General features: G+C 36.0%; 1 protein-coding gene across 2 annotated transcripts in view; it reads right to left on the reverse strand.

The window, feature by feature from the left end:
* Positions 1–3,932: 3,932 nt before the first annotated feature.
* LOC110446679 (perlucin-like) overlaps positions 3,933–17,844 on the reverse strand; it is a 22,451-nt gene continuing 8,539 nt past the window's right edge. The window contains exons 2-5 of one of the 2 annotated variants that reach the window (XM_021491940.1): positions 6,846–6,925; positions 6,436–6,526; positions 4,527–4,746; positions 3,933–4,074 (exon numbers count right to left, since the gene is read on the reverse strand). In XM_021491940.1, coding sequence (XP_021347615.1) covers positions 4,044–4,074; positions 4,527–4,746; positions 6,436–6,526; positions 6,846–6,925 — 422 coding nt within the window. In that variant the 3' untranslated portion in view covers positions 3,933–4,043. Of the gene's footprint in view, positions 4,075–4,526; positions 4,747–6,435; positions 6,548–6,845; positions 6,926–17,844 lie in introns of both variants that reach the window. The other variant, XM_021491939.1, reaches the window with a different exon arrangement.

Below are 17,844 nucleotides of genomic sequence, written 5' to 3' on the forward strand. Positions count from 1 at the left end.
TTAGCCTGATTATTAACAAGTAAAACTGGACTTTTTATATGAGTTTTGTACTTCATTCAGTAGTTTTTGATTTACATAAACTTCGGAAATTTGTCAATGTGTTTAGACATTACATAACAACACTATTTGATCAGACTAAAAATTTCAAGAAGACTCTTTTTTTTTTATTATTATTATTATTGATACGGACGGTCCATATTTATCATGAATTCTTACACAAATAGGGAGAATAAATATAACAAAGTCTAACCTAATTTCTCAATGTAATCACTTAGTTATTGCTTTACTTAATTCTGATAATAAAGATAGATACAGAAATATATAACTTCCTCTGGAAGAGTAAGATTGATAAAATTAAAAGAGATGTAATTATCAAAAACTTTTCGGATCGTGGTCTCAAAATGATTCCTATTAAATCATTTATAGACTCATTAAAACTAACTTGGATTAGAGGATTACTCTCAACAACAGGAACATGGCAAAATATTTTAAATTCAACTATTGATAAAAACTTTCTTGTGAATTGTGGATCAGAGTATATTTCTTTTTGACATAATAACTGTAAAAATCTCTTCTGGAAAGATATCTTTCTTGCATGGACAAATCTTACTGTTCTTGAGGAAAATATGCAGACTCAAAACAGATCTCTGACATGCCTATATGGTTAAAAGAAAAAAATCAAAATAGCTAATATTAGTGTGTGGGTTTTTTTAAATATAAAAATTGGTATAGGAAGGGAGTTGTAGCAGATTTCTTCATTTTTTTTATTCAGAGAAAAATATGGTGTTAGAGCAAATTTCTTACATTACCATGCTATAAAGCTATAAAAGGAGCTTTGCAGACGGTGTAACTTGACCCATCCAAAAATAGACTATCCTTTTATTCCAAGAAATTAACAAAGATTTGCTAAAAAAACTTAAAGGTACGAAAGATTTTAATAAAGTGCTTAGTAAAAAGGATGTAATTGCAAGTGGGATAAAAAATGTGATGAACAATTTGAATTTGATGAAAGTGATTTACAGACTACCTTTCTCTATAACAAAAAAATACAAAATTGCAATGGTTCCAATTCAGGATTAATCAACATATTTTTAATAACAAATTCGTAATTATTTAAAGTTAGGTCAGCAGACAGTCCTTGTTGTAACATTTGTAAAACAGAAATTGAAACGATAGAGCATACGCTATGGAACTGTGAAAAAGTTCAAAGTTTACTTTTTGAATTCCATTTGAATTTAATAAAAAATCTTTTCTTTTTGGTACACATCGTCAGAATGAAATAAACAGAAAAGTGGATAATATGTTTAAAGATCAAGCTGCCTCAAGAATGAACTTTGCATTAATGAGAATGGGCTAAATGGCAAGTGTTGTTTCTGAAAACACTCAAACCTGGAATTTTGGACCGAGTTGCCATAAGTAACTTATCTATTTATACATATAATTGTTAAATTGGGTAAGTGTAAATATTGATTACACTCACACTGACAGCTAACAGAGAAATTCAAATTAAAATACAAATTCTAAACAATCCTACCTTTCCTTTCTGATAATTGCATTGATATTTGTATAATACCGAATTAATATGTGTGTGTGTCTATATATATGTTGGTTTAATGTCATGTTATGTTATGTATATATACTTTAACTGTATTGTATATTAATGTAAAAGTTTGAAAAAATAAAAAAAATGAATAAATTTAATGAGTAAAACGTACTTTATGATTAAAAAAATCGCCTTGACCATTTTAATGTATGCTCGAGCATACAAGCATACATGTATGCTACGCTACTGGTCAAACAGGGTTATGATTAAATTGTTTCTCCAAACTAGCATTAGTTTTGATAAAATAGACTTTTGAAAATGATATCCAAATAAATACCCTAATCGGGACACTTGAAGGAAAAAGTCACAAGAAATTTGCATGCTGTGGAAGGAAGTATTTTCAAATTAAAAATATTGATTGAAAGATGCTCATATACCAATAAAACATTATATAAACTTTTTTACTGCCGTGTTCTGATAAATATTTTTTTCAGATCCAAATATAAGCCAAAACTGGTAGGGGTGTCCCGATTTGGTTACAGCTATACGTTTCACGATTAAGTAACCATGACTTTATTTCCGGTTCTATTTATAATACTACGCGCCTGAAATATCAACTTGCTATCAAAATGAAAAGATAATGCTATCTTTATAGGAAAAGAGAACAAAAAGTTTTGGGATCGGTACTATGGTATGAAAGACATCAATATTTCACTAAAAAGTGTCCCGATTTGGGTACTGTCACGTTAGTGGTGTTTGTTATGTTAGACTTGTACACTGCATTTTACATCACTGACCATGGCATGCTTTTCAAACGTCTAAAATACTCTCATGGGGGTCACTGGTTATGTATTTTCCTGAATTCATTCTTATTCTAATGAACGAAGACGGTATGATTCCATAGGAACAACCACCAAATTAAATACATATTTTGTTGAAAACAAATTGCGTAGATGGTTATCGTCATATAGCTTTTGCTATCGTGGTTCTGCTGATGCCATACAAATCTGCATAAATATTGAACCACATGACAGCTGGTACACCATATCTGAAAGTGTGTAAGCTTGTCTCACAGACATCACTATCTGGATGAACGACAACATGGTAAATCTTAATTTGGACGTTTGACAAAGTGATGGTCCGTGGATTGCGTAAATAAATATTTAAGGATTCGTTTACTGTATAGTGCTTTAAATTCGCGGGGTCAATATTTCGCTATTTCGTATTCAGCACATATTTGCGGTGGTAAGATTTCGCTATGCACCCGAATCCCATGTGTCGTGCAATGTATTTAGAGTGTCATCATTTAAGGTAATAGGATTGTGTCGCCATTTCTCAGTAGCATTTATTCAAATTTTGTAGTTATATTGCTTTGAAGTATAGAAGATTTTCTGCCACAAAAAAATATAGGTTATCAGAATTTTAAGGATTTTAAATGGAAATTTATGTAAAAAGGATGAAATTTTGAAAAAAAAATTGAAACACATTTTTTTGGCAAAATAATGTCAATAAAAATGATAATACCATGGATTAGTATTGCATTAATGTATATCAATTTCATAAATGCCGAAATTGTGTAAAATTAATCATTTATAAAAGATTAAAAATTGACATTTTATAATAAAACCATATACACATAGTAATTGCATTCAAGAATTATCGTTCTTGAAAAACTTCACAGTAGTGAAATAGGTAGCCGGTTTCCTGAAGTACAGAAAAATGGACAGATGTGACTCATTGATTTAAAAACAACTGAATTAATGCCTGGATTGCTTTGCAATACTTTAATATTGAAAGAACACACTGTTCTGTCAATAATAAGCATACAATATTCATCAGTTTGATATTAAACATTAGAATATGCGGAAATTGTGATACTGTCTCCCTACATTGGATTTTCAACTAGGGATGTACTTCCTATTTCCGTTTAGCAATACACTCCTATGACATTAAGGGATAAACACATAGGTCGAAATACAGGTAAACCGTTTGAAAACACTGATCCCGAGCGTCGTCATCCGCCAGTGACTTCACTCGAAATAAAATAAAATGTGTATGTACCTTTGTAGGAGTAAACTGTAATCAATTAATCACCTACTGTGTACACATAGATATTTTGTGGCTACTTATATGTAAGTGTTGTTTTTACATGGACTGCCCATTTGTCCAGTGATAATCTGAGTTCAGTTAAAGCTTTAATGATAGATTTGGGTTATAAGTATTTTCAAAATGTTGTGATAAGTACAAGTGGTTAACATTTTCGACAATTTCGCTGGTGTTTAGAATTCGCGGATATTACTTAAAGCGAAATATAGCGAAACAAAAACTAAAACGACCCTATGCGCAAAAGCCAGGTTTAACTACAAATGACACTACTGCTTTGCTGTCATCAAGGATTACTTTATTACCTTTAGTATCATAGATAATCGCAAAATACCCGAAATACAATTGTGTATACGGAGTGCATCCGCAATAAAAACGACGTTCGCGCATTTATTCATTACCCAATCAAACTTCCGGCCATTTCTGCCCTGAAAACAAAAACGAAATTCAGTTAGTTCAAAAGCAATTTTAGATATTGAGATATTTTTTCTGGGTGTCCTTCACACCACGAGCAAAACCGGTTGGCCGGTAATAAATAGAGAAAAAAAGGCTGACATTTCCAATACATTTTAAAAGATATCGGACGGTCATCCAACTATCATGGCTCATCGTTTATGATGACCCAAATAGAGAAGAATTTATAGTATGAACTTGACAGAATCTTTGAACGGAATATCTTGATTATGAGTATCAATATCTAACATTGCATGGAATATGAGGAGGTATAATGAACACGCTAAAACTACCACAGTATCACGTATCATAAAGGTGTTTTAAAATATGTTACCGCTTATACCAAATAACTGCATCAGCTAAGGAGACAGGCCAAATTATAGATGAAACACGATGTTTCAGTGATATACATCTACAAAAGACTTACTCCATTTCACAAATAAAACCTTTCTGGTCGCTACAAGTGGCATCATTCCACAATCCTGCGGAGGGGTATATCACCAGACAATCTTCATGATGTCCACCGTCATTCGGTTCTCCTGGAGCCCAGTTGGTAGCACTGATGAGTGCCTGTGTGGACATCCAAATCCATTCCCCTTCTACGAACAAGTCTCCTCCACCAAGGAAGTAGTCAGTGCCTGTCAAAGCTGTTGTAGCATAAAACAAAATACTGGCGATCTTCCTCAATTTTAGAAAATTCTTAATCATACATGTAAGACGTGGCTATGATGTGCATGCTGCATGTGTTTATGTTGTACAAATATGATATAACACCAGTTAAATTAGTATGTATATTTAACATTTCATGTGTTTACGTTGTATATATTCTACATGCTTATGGTGTATGTATTACGCATGCCTATGTTATATATATAAGGCATAGCTATTTTGTAGATGTTAAGCGTGCATTTATTCTATGTTTTACACGAGCTTATGATGTATGTATTACACGGCCTTATGTTTTATATTTAATGTGTGTTTCTGATGAATATATTACACTTGATTATGCTTATGTTGTATATAGTATTTGTATTTAGATTGAATTTTTGTAACACATTGTTTAGGAGTACCAATCGATTACTGGGGTAGGGTGGACCGTAAGATTTTTTTTCGGGGCAGATTGTCTTTATTAATTCACATGTAATAACCAGCTTTGGTTTGCATGTAAAAATGGTCAAGTTCAGGGTAAGAAGTGTAGGTCTCTGTGTCCTATGTTTAAGCTTTCACCAAAAACTTTAAAAAGTTTGTCCGGGGCATATATTCTATACTTTGTTTTATCTGGGGTTACCAGATTATGATTGCATGTACATATTTGAATCGCGGAGCTCAGACATCAAGAAGTAGGCCTCTGTGACCTATGCCTTGACCTTTGATCTTAACATTTGAAACCGTCCTTTATAATTGTATACCATTTAACCGAGAGAAACCAGAGAAGCAGCTCACTGTGACCTTTGCTTTGAAACTTTGGCGTTAGCCACTGAAACGTTTGCATGGGCATATTGACAAGGGCTGCAAAGTATATTAGGCGCTTTCAAGGAATGAAGTAGAACATGGAACTTGGAGGTCAACGTTGATAAAACTAAAATTGGTGTTTTAAAAAACGGGGGTAATATAATAAATAATGAATCCTGGAAATATAATAACCATACTGTAGAACTGTTGAAAGTTTCAAATACTTTATTTAATTATTTTTGACAGTTTTATTAAAACGCAGAAACAGGTTGCAGATAAAGAGAAACACTTTCTTTTCATTATTTTCATCTGTAAAAAACATTTTAAAATGTAAAGAACGTATTGTTCTATTTGTTATTCACATGTCAACAGTATACTTTGTTATGCTTCTGAAATATTTGGGTGGCATAAATAGATATATATTAAAGACAGGAAAATATACATGAAATGACTGTGAGTTTGGACGGTTACCTGAGTGTGTGAGTTGAAAATTAGGAGTGTTGAAATATTGGTGTGAAATTAAAACAGTCGGATAATTTGATTTTGAAAACATATAACGATGAGTGTGTGGGTGAGAATGATTTGTGGATAAGTAATAGTGAGCAACCATAGGACTTAAGAACCTGTTTGATACTTCATTGTCATTTAATGTTTGTTTTATAATATTGAACAGAGCCTGATAGACACTACCAAACAAAACATGTTCTCAAAAGTATCAGCTTCACCTTGAGGGTATTTATATAAAAACTTAATAGATAGTGATTGTGTTAAATTTATTTAACCTATTGAAAGTAAATAAAAACATCTATGAACTAGATTTGAGTATTACGCATGTTGAAGTTATTGTTGTGATGTCGTCATCAGACAGTATGGGACATACTTACGTGGGCTTCCTTTCACTTCACCACTCAGGAAGTTAATAGAGGATCGATCCATTGGTTCGGCAAGTTTGGCATGAAATGTACGACAATAACTCTGAAATGTACGACAATAACTCTGAAATGACATCATAAATATGGATTACAATGTAATACTTATTTTGTTTGAAGGACGATTAAGAAAACCGTTGTTTACTTTCTAACGCAATTAATGTGACAAAAATATAAACATGTGATCTTGTTGTCGTCATGCAAGGTTTTACTGTAAATATGTTTTTTAAAGCATACGGTGGATATTATCCAAATTATTTTTGTTTGAAACTACTCAAACAGTAGTTTGCACAAAATTTGTGGAACCTAATAAAAGTAGTATCCACCCTTCATTTATAGTTATATTCATTATGTGTTGCACATACCTCAGCGGCTGGCCACGATGCCTTGAAGGAGCTCAGAAAGTAGCATTTATCGTTGTGTGATAGCCAGCCAGACGGGCAGCCTGTGAGAAAGAAAAGAGATACGTATCTGATAGTGTTGCCACAAACCTAGTGGAGCAGACTGTAGGTAAGATCAGGGAGATTGTAACATCATTTGACAACAAAACCAGTCTATTTATAGGATGAGCCAAATATGAGTATCATTTTGTGGTAAACGGTCCAATAGGCGATCTCTAATAACTATACCAGATATTTGTGTCATTTTGTGATAACCAGTTAATCTGAGGTGCATTCCGATGTTCCAGGTGTGCCTCATTGTGTAACAACAAAACCAGTAGGCCAGTCCGTAAGTAAGATAGGTCAGATGTGTCTCATTGTGTTACAACAAAACCAGTTGGGCAGTCTGTAAGTAAGATAAGTCAGATGTGTCTCATTGTGTTACAACAAAACCAGTAGGGCAGTCTGTAAGTAAGATAGGTCAGATGTGTCTCATTGTGTTACAACAAAACCAGTAGGGCAGTCTGTAAGTAAGATAAGTCAGATGTGTCTCATTGTGTTACAACAAAACCAGTAGGGCAGTCTGTAAGTAAGATAAGTCAGATGTGTCTCATTGTGTTACAACAAAACCAGTAGGGCAGTCTGTAAGTAAGATAAGTCAGATGTGTCTCATTGTGTTACAACAAAACCAGTAGGGCAGTCTGTAAGTAAGATAAGTCAGATGTGTCTCATTGTGTTACAACAAAACCAGTAGGGCAGTCTGTAATTAAGATAAGTCAGATGTGTCTCATTGTGTTACAACAAAACCAGTAGGGCAGTCTGTAAGTAAGATAAGTCAGATGTGTCTCATTGTGTTACAACAAAACCAGTAGGGCAGTCTGTAAGTAAGATAAGTCAGATGTGTCTCATTGTGTTACAACAAAACCAGTAGGGCAGTCTGTAAGTAAGATAAGTCAGATGTGTCTCATTGTGTTACAACAAAACCAGTAGGGCAGTCTGTAAGTAAGATAAGTCAGATGTGTCTCATTGTGTTACAACAAAACCAGTAGGGCAGTCTGTAGGTAAGATAAGTCAGATGTGTCTCATTGTGTAACAACAAAACCAGTAGGGCATTCTGTAAGTAAGACATGTCAGAAGTATGTCATTGGGTTACAACAAAACCAGTTGGGAAATATGTAAGTAAGATAAGTCAGATATGTCTCATTGTGTAACAACAAAACCAGTAGGGCAGTCTGTAGGTAAGATAAGTCAGATGTGTCTCATTGTGTTACAACAAAGATGTGTCTCATTGTGTAACAACAAAACCAGTATGGCAGTCTGTAGGTAAGATAGGTCAGATGTATCTAATTGTGTTACAAGAAAACCAGTTGGGCAGTCTGTAAGTAAGATAAGTCAGATGTGCATCATTGCGTTACAAGAAAACCAGTAGGGGAGTCTGTAGGTAAGATATGTCAGATGTGTCTCATTGTGTTACAAGAAAACCAGGAGGTATGATAAGTCAGATGTATATCATTGGGTTACAACAAAACCAGTTGGGCAGTCTGTAAGTAAGATAAGTCAGATATGTCTCATTGTGTTACAACAAAACCAGTAGGGCAGTCTGTAAGTAAGATAGGTCAGATGTGTCTAATTGTGTTACAAGAAAACCAGTTGGGCAGTCTGTAAGTAAGATAAGTCAGATATGTCTCATTGTGTTACAACAAAACCAGTAGGGCAGTCTGTAAGTAAGATAAGTCAGATGTGTCTCATTGTTTTACAACAAAACCAGTAGGGCAGTCTGTAGGTAAGACAAGTCAGATGTGTCTCATTGTGTTACAACAAAACCAGTAGTTCAGTCTGTAGGTAAGATAGGTCAGATGTATCTAATTGTGTTACAACAAAACCAGTTGGGCAGTCTGTGAGTAAGATAGGTCAGATGTGTCTAATTGTGTTACAAGAAAACCAGTTGGGCAGTCTGTAAGTAAGATAAGTCAGATGTGTCTCATTGTGTAACAACAAAACCAGTAGGGTAGTCTGTAGGTAAGATAGGTCAGATGTATCTAATTGTGTTACAACAAAACCAGTTGGGCAGTCTGTAAGTAAGATAGGTCAGATGTATCTAATTGTGTTACAAGAAAACCAGTTGGGCAGTCTGTAAGTATTATAAGTCAGATGTGTCTCATTGTTTTACAACAAAGCCAGTAGGGCAGTCTGTAGGTAAGATAAGTCAGATGTGTCTCATTGTGTTACAACAAAGATGTGTCTCATTGTGTAACAACAAAACCAGTAGGGTAGTCTGTAGGTAAGATAGGTCAGATGTATCTAATTGTGTTACAAGAAAACCAGTTGGGCAGTCTGTAAGTAATATAAGTCAGATGTGTCTCATTGTTTTACAACAAAACCAGTAGGGCAGTCTGTAGGTAAGATAAGTCAGATGTGTCTCATTGTGTTACAACAAAACCAGTAGGGCAGTCTGTAAGTAATATAAGTCAGATGTGTCTCATTGTTTTACAACAAAACCAGTAGGGCATTCTGTAAGTAAGACATGTCAGATGTATATCATTGGGCAACAACAAAACCAGATGGAAAGTCTGTAAGTAAGATAGGTCAGATGTGTCTCATTGTGTTACAACAAAACAAGTTGGGCAGTCTGTAAGTAAGATAAGTCAGATATGCATCATTGCGTTACAAGAAAACCAGTAGGGGAGTCTGTAGGTAAGATATGTCAGATGTGTCTCATTGGGTTACAACAAAACCAGTTGGGCAGTCTGTAAGTAAGATATGTCAGATGTGTCTCATTGTGTTACAAGAAAACCAGGAGGTATGATAAGTCAGATGTGTCTAATTGTGTTACAACAAAACCAGTAGGGCATTCTGTAAGTAAGACATGTCAGATGTATATCATTGGGTAACAACAAAACCAGATGGAAAGTCTGTAAGTAAGATAGGTCAGATGTGTCTCATTGTGTTACAACAAAAGCATTAGGGCAGTCTGTAGGTAAGATAAGTCAGATGTGCATCATTGGGTTACAACAAAACCAGTAGGGCAGTCTGTAGGTAAGATAAGTCAGATGTGTCTCATTGTGTAACAACAAAACCAGTAGGGCAGTCTGTAGGTAAGATAGGTCAGCTGTGTCTCATTGTGTAACAACTAAACCAGTAGGGCAGTCTGTAAGTGAGATAAGTTAGATGTGTCTCATTGTGTTACAACAAAACCAGTTGGGCAGTCTGTAAGTAAGATAAGTCAAATGTGCATCATTGTGTTACAAGAAAATCAGTTGGGCAGTCTGTAAGTAAGATAAGTCAGATGTGCATCATTGTGTTACAAGAAAACCAGTAGGGCAGTCTGTAAGTAAGATATGTCAGATGTGTCTCATTGTGTTACAAGAAAACCAGGAGGTATGATAAGTCAGATGTATATCATTGGGTTACAACAAAACCAGAAGGGCATTCTGTAAGTAAGACATGTCATATGTATATCATTGGGTTACAACAAAACCAGTTAGGAAGTCTGTAAGTAAGATAGGTCAGATGTGTCTTATTGTGTAACAACAAAACCAGTAGGGCAGTCTGTAAGTAAGACACGTCAGATGTATATCATTGGGTTACAACAAAACCAGTTGGGAAGTCTGTAAGTAAGATAGGTCAGATGTGTCTTATTGTGTAACAACAAAACCAGTAGGGCAGTCTGTAGGTAAGATAGGTTAGATTATCTAATTGTGTTTCAACAAAACCAGTTGGGCAGTCTGTAAGTAAGATAAGTCAGATGTGCATCATTGTGTTACAAGAAACCCAGTTGGGCAGTCTGTAAGTAAGATAAGTTAGATGTGTCTCATTGTGTAACAACAAAACCAGTAGGGCAGTCTGTAGGTAAGATAGGTCAGATGTGTCTAATTGTGTTACAACAAAACCAGGAGGTATGATAAGTCAGATGTATATCATTGTGTTAAAACAAAACCAGTAGGGCAGTCTGTAGGTAAGATAGGTCAGATGTATCTAATTGTGTAACAAAACCAGTAGGGCAGTCTGTAAGTAAGATAAGTTAGATGTGTCTCATTGTGTTACAACAAAACCAGTAGTTCAGTCTGTAGGTAAGATAGGTCAGATGTATCTAATTGTGTAACAAAACCAGTAGGGCAGTCTGTAAGTAAGATATGTCAGATGCATATCATTGGGTTACAACAAAACCAGTTGGGAAGTCTGTAAGTAAGATAAGTCAGATGTGTCTCATTGTGTTACAACAAAACCAGGAGGTATGATAAGTCAGATGTGCATCATTGTGTTACAACAAAACCAGTGTGGCATTCTGAAAGAAAGATATGTCAGATGTATATCATTGGGTTACAACGAAACCAGTTGGGAAGTCAGTAAGTAAGATAAGTCAGATATGTCGTCTGTAGGTAAGATAAGTCAGATGTGCATCATTGTGTTACAACAAAACCAGTAGGCATGATAAGTCAGATGTGCATCATTGTGTTACAACAAAACCTGTGTGGCATTCTGTAAGAAAGATATGTCAGTTGTATATCATTGGGTTACAACAAAACCAGTAGGGCAGTCTGTAAGTAAGATAAGTTAGATGTGTCTCATTGTGTTACAACAAAGCCAGTAGGTATGATAAGTCAGATGTGCATCATTGTGTTACAACAAAACCAGTACGGCAGTCTGTAGGTAAGATAAGTCAGATGTATCTAATTGTGTTACAACAAAACCAGGAGGTATGATAAGTCAGATGTGCATCATTGTGTTACAACAAAACCAGTGTGGCATTCTGTAAGAAAGATATGTCAGATGTATATCATTGGGTTACAACAAAACCAGTTGGGAAGTCTGTAAGTAAGATAAGTCAGATATGTCTCATTGTGTTACAACAAAACCAGTAGGGCAGTCTGGAAGGAAGATAAGTTAGATGTGTCTCATTGTGTTACAACAAAACCAGGAGGTATGATAAGTCAGATGTGTCTCATTGTGTAACAACAAAACCAGAAGGGCATTCTGTAAGTAAGACATGTCAGATGTATATCATTGGGTTACAACAAAACCAGTAGGTATGATAAGTCAGATGTGCATCATTGTGTTACAACAAAACCAGTAGGGCAATCTGTAAGTAAGACATGTCAGATGTGTCTCATTGTGTTACAACACCAGTAGGGCAATCTGTAAGTAAAACATGTCAGATGTGCATCATTGTGTTACAACAAAACCAGTAGGGCAGTCTGAAAGTAAGATAAGTTAGATGTGTCTCATTGTGTTACAACAAAACCAGTAGGTATGAAAATTCAGATGTGCATCATTGTGTTACAACAAAACCAGTTGGGCAGTCTGTAAGTAAGACATGTCAGATGTATATCATTGGGTTACAACAAACCAGTTGGGAAGTCTGTAGGTAAGATAGGTCAGATGTGTCTCATTGTGTTACAACAAAACCAGTAGGGCAGTCTGTAAGTAAGAAAAGTTAGATGGGTCTCATTGTGTTACAACAAAACCAGTTGGGCAGTCTGTGAGTAAGACATGTCAGATGTATATCATTGGGTTACAACAAACCAGTTGGGAAGTCTGTAGGGAAGATAGGTCAGATGTGTCTCATTGTGTAACAAAAAAACCAGTAGGGCAGTCTGTAGGTAAGATAGGTCAGATGTGTCTAATTGTGTTACAACAAAACCAGGAGGTATGATAAGTCAGATGTGTAAGATGTGCATCATTGTGTTACAACAAAACCAGTAAGGCAGTCTGTAGGTAAGACAAGTCCGATGTGTCTCATTGTGTTACAACAAAACAAGTTGGGCAGTCTGTAAGTAAGATAAGTCTGATGTGCATCATTGTGTTACAAGAAAACCAGTTGGGCAGTCTGTAAGTAAGATAAGACAGATGTGCATCATTGTGTTACAAGAAAACCATTTGGGCAGTCTGTAAGTAAGATAAGTCAGATATGTCTCATTGTGTTACAACAAAACCAGTAGGTATGATAAGTCAGATGTGCATCATTGTGTTACAACAAAACCAGTTGGGCAGTCTGTAAATAAGATAGGTCAGATGTGTCTCATTGTGTTACAAAAAAACCAGTTGGGCAGTCTGTATGTAAGATAAGTCAGATGTATCTCATTGTGTTACAACAAAACCAGTAGGTATGAAAATTCAGATGTGCGTCATTGTGTTACAACAAAACCAGTTGGGCAGTCTGTAAGGAAGATAAGGCAGATGTGTCTCATTGTGTTACAACAAAACCAGGAGGTATGATAAGTCAGATGTGTCTAATTGTGTTACAACAAAACCAGTAGGGCAGTCTGTAAGTAAGAAAAGTTAGATTTGTCTCATTGTGTTACAACAAAACCAGTAGTTCAGTCTGTAGGTAAGATAGGTCAGATGTATCTAATTGTGTTACAACAAAACCAGTTGGGCAGTCTGTGAGTAAGACATGTCAGATGTATATCATTGGGTTACAACAAACCAGTTGGGAAGTCTGTAGGTAAGATAGGTCAGATGGGTCTCATTGTGTTACAACAAAACCAGTTGGGAAGTCTGTAAGTAAGATAAGTCAGATGTGCATCATTGCGTTACAAGAAAACCAGTAGGGCAGTCTGTAAGTAAGTGTCTCATTGTGTTACAACAAAACCAGTCGGTATGAAAATTCAGATGTGCATCATTGTGTTACAACAAAACCAGTAAGGCAGTCTGTAGGTAAGACAAGTCCGATGTGTCTCATTGTGTTACAACAAAACAAGTTGGGCAGTCTGTAAGTAAGATAAGTCTGATGTGCATCATTGTGTTACAAGAAAACCATTTGGGCAGTCTGTAAGTAAGATAAGTCAGATGTGCATCATTGCGTTACAAGAAAACCAGTAGGGCAGTCTGTAAGTAAGTGTCTCATTGTGTTACAACAAAACCAGTTGGGCAGTCTGTAAGTAAGAAAAGTTAGATGTGTCTCATTGTGTTACAACAAAACCAGTAGGGCAGTCTGTAAGTAAGAAAAGTTAGATGTGTCTCATTGTGTTATAACAAAACCAGGAGGTATGATAAGTCAGATGTGCATCATTGCGTTACAAGAAAACCAGTAGGGCAGTCTGTAAGTAAGAACAGTTAGATGTGTCTCATTGTGTTTCAACAAAACCAGTTGGGCATTCTGTAAGTAAGACATGTCAGATGTATGTCATTGGATTACAACAAAACCAGTTGGGCATTCTGTAAGTAAGACATGTCAGATGTATGTCATTGGATTACAACAAAACCAGTTGGGCAGTCTGTAAATAAGATAGGTCAGATGTGTCTCATTGTGTTACAACAAAACCAGTAGGGAAGTCTGTAAGTAAGATAGATCAGATATGTCTCATTGTGTTACAACAAAACCAGTTGGGCAGTCTGTAAGTAAGATAGGTCAGATGTGTCTAATTGTGTTACAACAAAACCAGGAGGTATGATAAGTCAGATGTGTCTCATTGTGTTAAAACAAAACCAGTAGGGCAGTCTGTAGGTAAGATAGGTCAGATGTGTCTAATTGCGTTACAACAAAACCAGGAGGTATGATAAGTCAGATGTGCATCATTGTGTTACAACAAAACCAGAAGTGCATTCTGTAAGTAAGATACGTCAGATGTATATCATTGTGTTACAACAAAACCAGTTGGGCAGTCTGTAAGTAAGATAGGTCAGATGTGTCTAATTGTGTTACAACAAAACCAGGAGGTATGATAAGTCAGATGTGTCTCATTGTGTTAAAACAAAACCAGTAGGGCAGTCTGTAGGTAAGATAGGTCAGATGTGTCTAATTGCGTTACAACAAAACCAGGAGGTATGATAAGTCAGATGTGCATCATTGTGTTACAACAAAACCAGAAGTGCATTCTGTAAGTAAGATACGTCAGATGTATATCATTGGGTTACAACAAAACCAGTTGGGCAGTCTGTAAGTAAGATAGGTCAGATGTGTCTAATTGTGTTACAACAAAACCAGTAGGGCAGTCTGTAGGTAAGACAAGTCAGATGTGTCTCATTGTGTTACAACAAAACAAGAAGTGCAGTCTGTAAGAAAGATATGTCAGATGTGTCTCATTGGGTTACAACAAAACCAGTAGGGCAGTCTGTAGGTAAGATAGGTCAGATGTGTCTAATTGCGTTACAAAAAAACCAGGAGGTATGATAAGTCAGATGTGCATCATTGTGTTACAACAAAACCAGTAGGCCAGTCTGTAAGTAAGATATATCAGATGTATATCATTGGGTTACAACAAAACCAGTTGGGCAGTCTGTAGGTAAGATAAGTCAGATGTGTCTCATTGTGTTACAACAAAACCAGTTGGGCAGTCTGTAAGTAAGACATGTCAGATGTATATCATTGGGTTACAACAAAAACCAGTAGGGCAGTCTGTAGGTAAGATAAGTCAGATGTATCTAATTGTGTTACAACAAAACCAGTTGGGCAGTCTGTAAGTAAGATTAGTCAGATGTGCATCATTGTGTTACAAAAAAACCAGTTGGGCAGTCTGTAGGTAAGATAAGTCAGATGTGTCTCATAGATGTGTCTCATTGTGTTACAACAAAACCAGTTGGTCAGTCTGTAAGTAAGATTAGTCAGAGGTGCATCATTGTGTTACAACAAAACCAGTAAGGCAGTCTGTAGGTAAGACAAGTCCGATGTGTCTCATTGTGTTACAACAAAACAAGTTGGGAAGTCTGTAAGTAAGATAGGTCAGATGTGTCTAATTGCGTTACAAAAAAACCAGGAGGTATGATAAGTCAGATGTGTCTCATTGTGTAACAACACAACCAGTAGGGCAGTCTGTAGGTAAGATAGGTCAGATGTACCTAATTGTGTTACAACAAAACCAGTTGGTCAGTCTGTAAGTAAGATTAGTCAGATGTGCATCATTGCGTTACAAGAAAACCAGTAGGGGAGTCTGTAGGTAAGATAAGTCAGATGCGTCTCATTGTGTTACAACAAAACCAGTTGGGCATTCTGTAAGTAAGATTAGTCAGATGTGTATCATTGTGTTACAACAAAACCAGGCCTCATTGTGTTACAACAAAACAAGTAGTGCAGTCTGTAAGAAAGATATGTCAGATGTGTCCCATTGTGTTACAACAAAACCAGTAGGTACGATAAGTCAGATGTGCATCATTGTGTTACAACAAAACCAGTAAGGCAGTCTGTAGGTAAGACAAGTCCGATGTGTCTCATTGTGTTACAACAATACAGTAGGGCAGTCTGTAAGTAAGATAAGTCAGATGTGCATAATTGCGTTAGATGTGTCTCATTGTGTTACAACAAAACAAGTAGTGCAGTCTGTAAGAAAGATATGTCAGATGTGTCCCATTGTGTTACAACAAAACCAGCATTCTGTAAGTAAGACATGTCAGATGGATGTCATTGGGTTACAACAAAACGAGTTGGGAAGTCTGTAAGTAAGATAGGTCAGATGTGTCTCATTGTTTTACAACAAAACCAGTAGGGAAGTCTGTAAGTAAGATAGGTCAGATGTGTCTCATTGTGTTACAACAAAACCAGTTGGGCGGTCTGTAAGTAAGATAGGTCAGATGTGTCTAATTGTGTTACAACAAAACCAGGAGGTATGATAAGTCAGATGTATATCATTGTGTTAAAACAAAACCAGTAGGGCAGTCTGTAGGTAAGATAGGTCAGATGTGTCTAATTGCGTTACAACAAAACTAGGAGGTATGATAAGTCAGATGTGCATCATTGTGTTACAACAAAACCAGTAGGGCAGTCTGTAAGTAAGATATGTCAGATGTATATCATTGGGTTACAACAAAACCAGTTGGGCAGTCTGTAGGAAAGATAAGTCAGATGGGTCTCATTGTGTTACAACAAAACCAGTTGGGCAGTCTGTAAGTAAGCCATGTCAGATGTATATCATTGGGTTACAACAAAACCAGTAGTGCAGTCTGTAGGTAAGATAAGTCAGATATGTCTCATTGTGTTACAACAAAACAAGTTGGGAAGTCTGTAAGTAAGATAAGTCAGATGTGTCTCATTGTGTAACAACAAAACCAGTAGGGCAGTCTGTAAATAAGATAAGTTAGATGTGTCTCATTGCGAACAACAAAACCAGTAGGGCAGTCTGTAGGTAAGATAAGTCAGATGTATCTAATTGTGTTACAACAAAACCAGTTGGGCAGTCTGTAAGGAAGATAAGTCAGATGTGCATCATTGTGTTACAACAAAACTAGTAGTTCAGTCTATAAGTAAGATAAGTCAGATGTGCATCATTGTGTTACAACAAAACTAGTAGTTCAGTCTATAAGTAAGATAAGTCAGATGTGCATCATTGTGTTACAACAAAACTAGTAGTTCAGTCTATAAGTAAGATAAGTCAGATGTGCATCATTGTGTTACAACAAAACCAGTTGGGCAGTCTGTAAGGAAGATAAGTCAGATGTGCATCATTGTGTTACAACAAAACCAGTAGTTCAGTCTATAAGTAAGATAAGTCAGATGTGCATCATTGTGTTACAACAAAACCAGTTGGGCAGTCTGTAAGTAAGATAAGTCAGATGTGTCACGTTGTGTTACAACAAAACCAGGAGGTATGATAAGTCAGATGTGTCTCATTGTGTTACAACAATCCAGTAGGGCAGTCTGTAAGTAAGATAAGTCAGATGTGCATAATTGCGTTACAAGAAAACCAGTAGGGCAGTCTGTAAGTAAGATAAGTCAGATGTGTCTCGTTGTGTTACAACAAAACCAGGAGGTATGATAAGTCAGATGTGTATCATTGTGTTACAACAAAACCAGTAGGGCATTCCGTAAGTAAGATAAGTCAGATGTATGTCATTGTGTTACAACAAAACCAGTTGGGAAGTCTGTAAGTAAGATAGGTCAGATGTGTCTCATTGTGTTACAACAAAACCAGTAGGGCAGTCTGTAGGTAAGATAAGTCAGATGTGCATCATTGTGTTACAACAAAACCAGTAAGGCAGTCTGTAGGTAAGACAAGTCCGATGTGTCTCATTGTGTTACAACAAAACAAGTAGTGCAGTCTGTAAGAAAGAT

Source organism: Mizuhopecten yessoensis, unplaced genomic scaffold, assembly GCF_002113885.1.
Source record: "Mizuhopecten yessoensis strain PY_sf001 unplaced genomic scaffold, ASM211388v2 scaffold2929, whole genome shotgun sequence".
In the NCBI taxonomy this organism is placed as follows: Eukaryota; Metazoa; Mollusca; class Bivalvia; order Pectinida; family Pectinidae; genus Mizuhopecten; species Mizuhopecten yessoensis.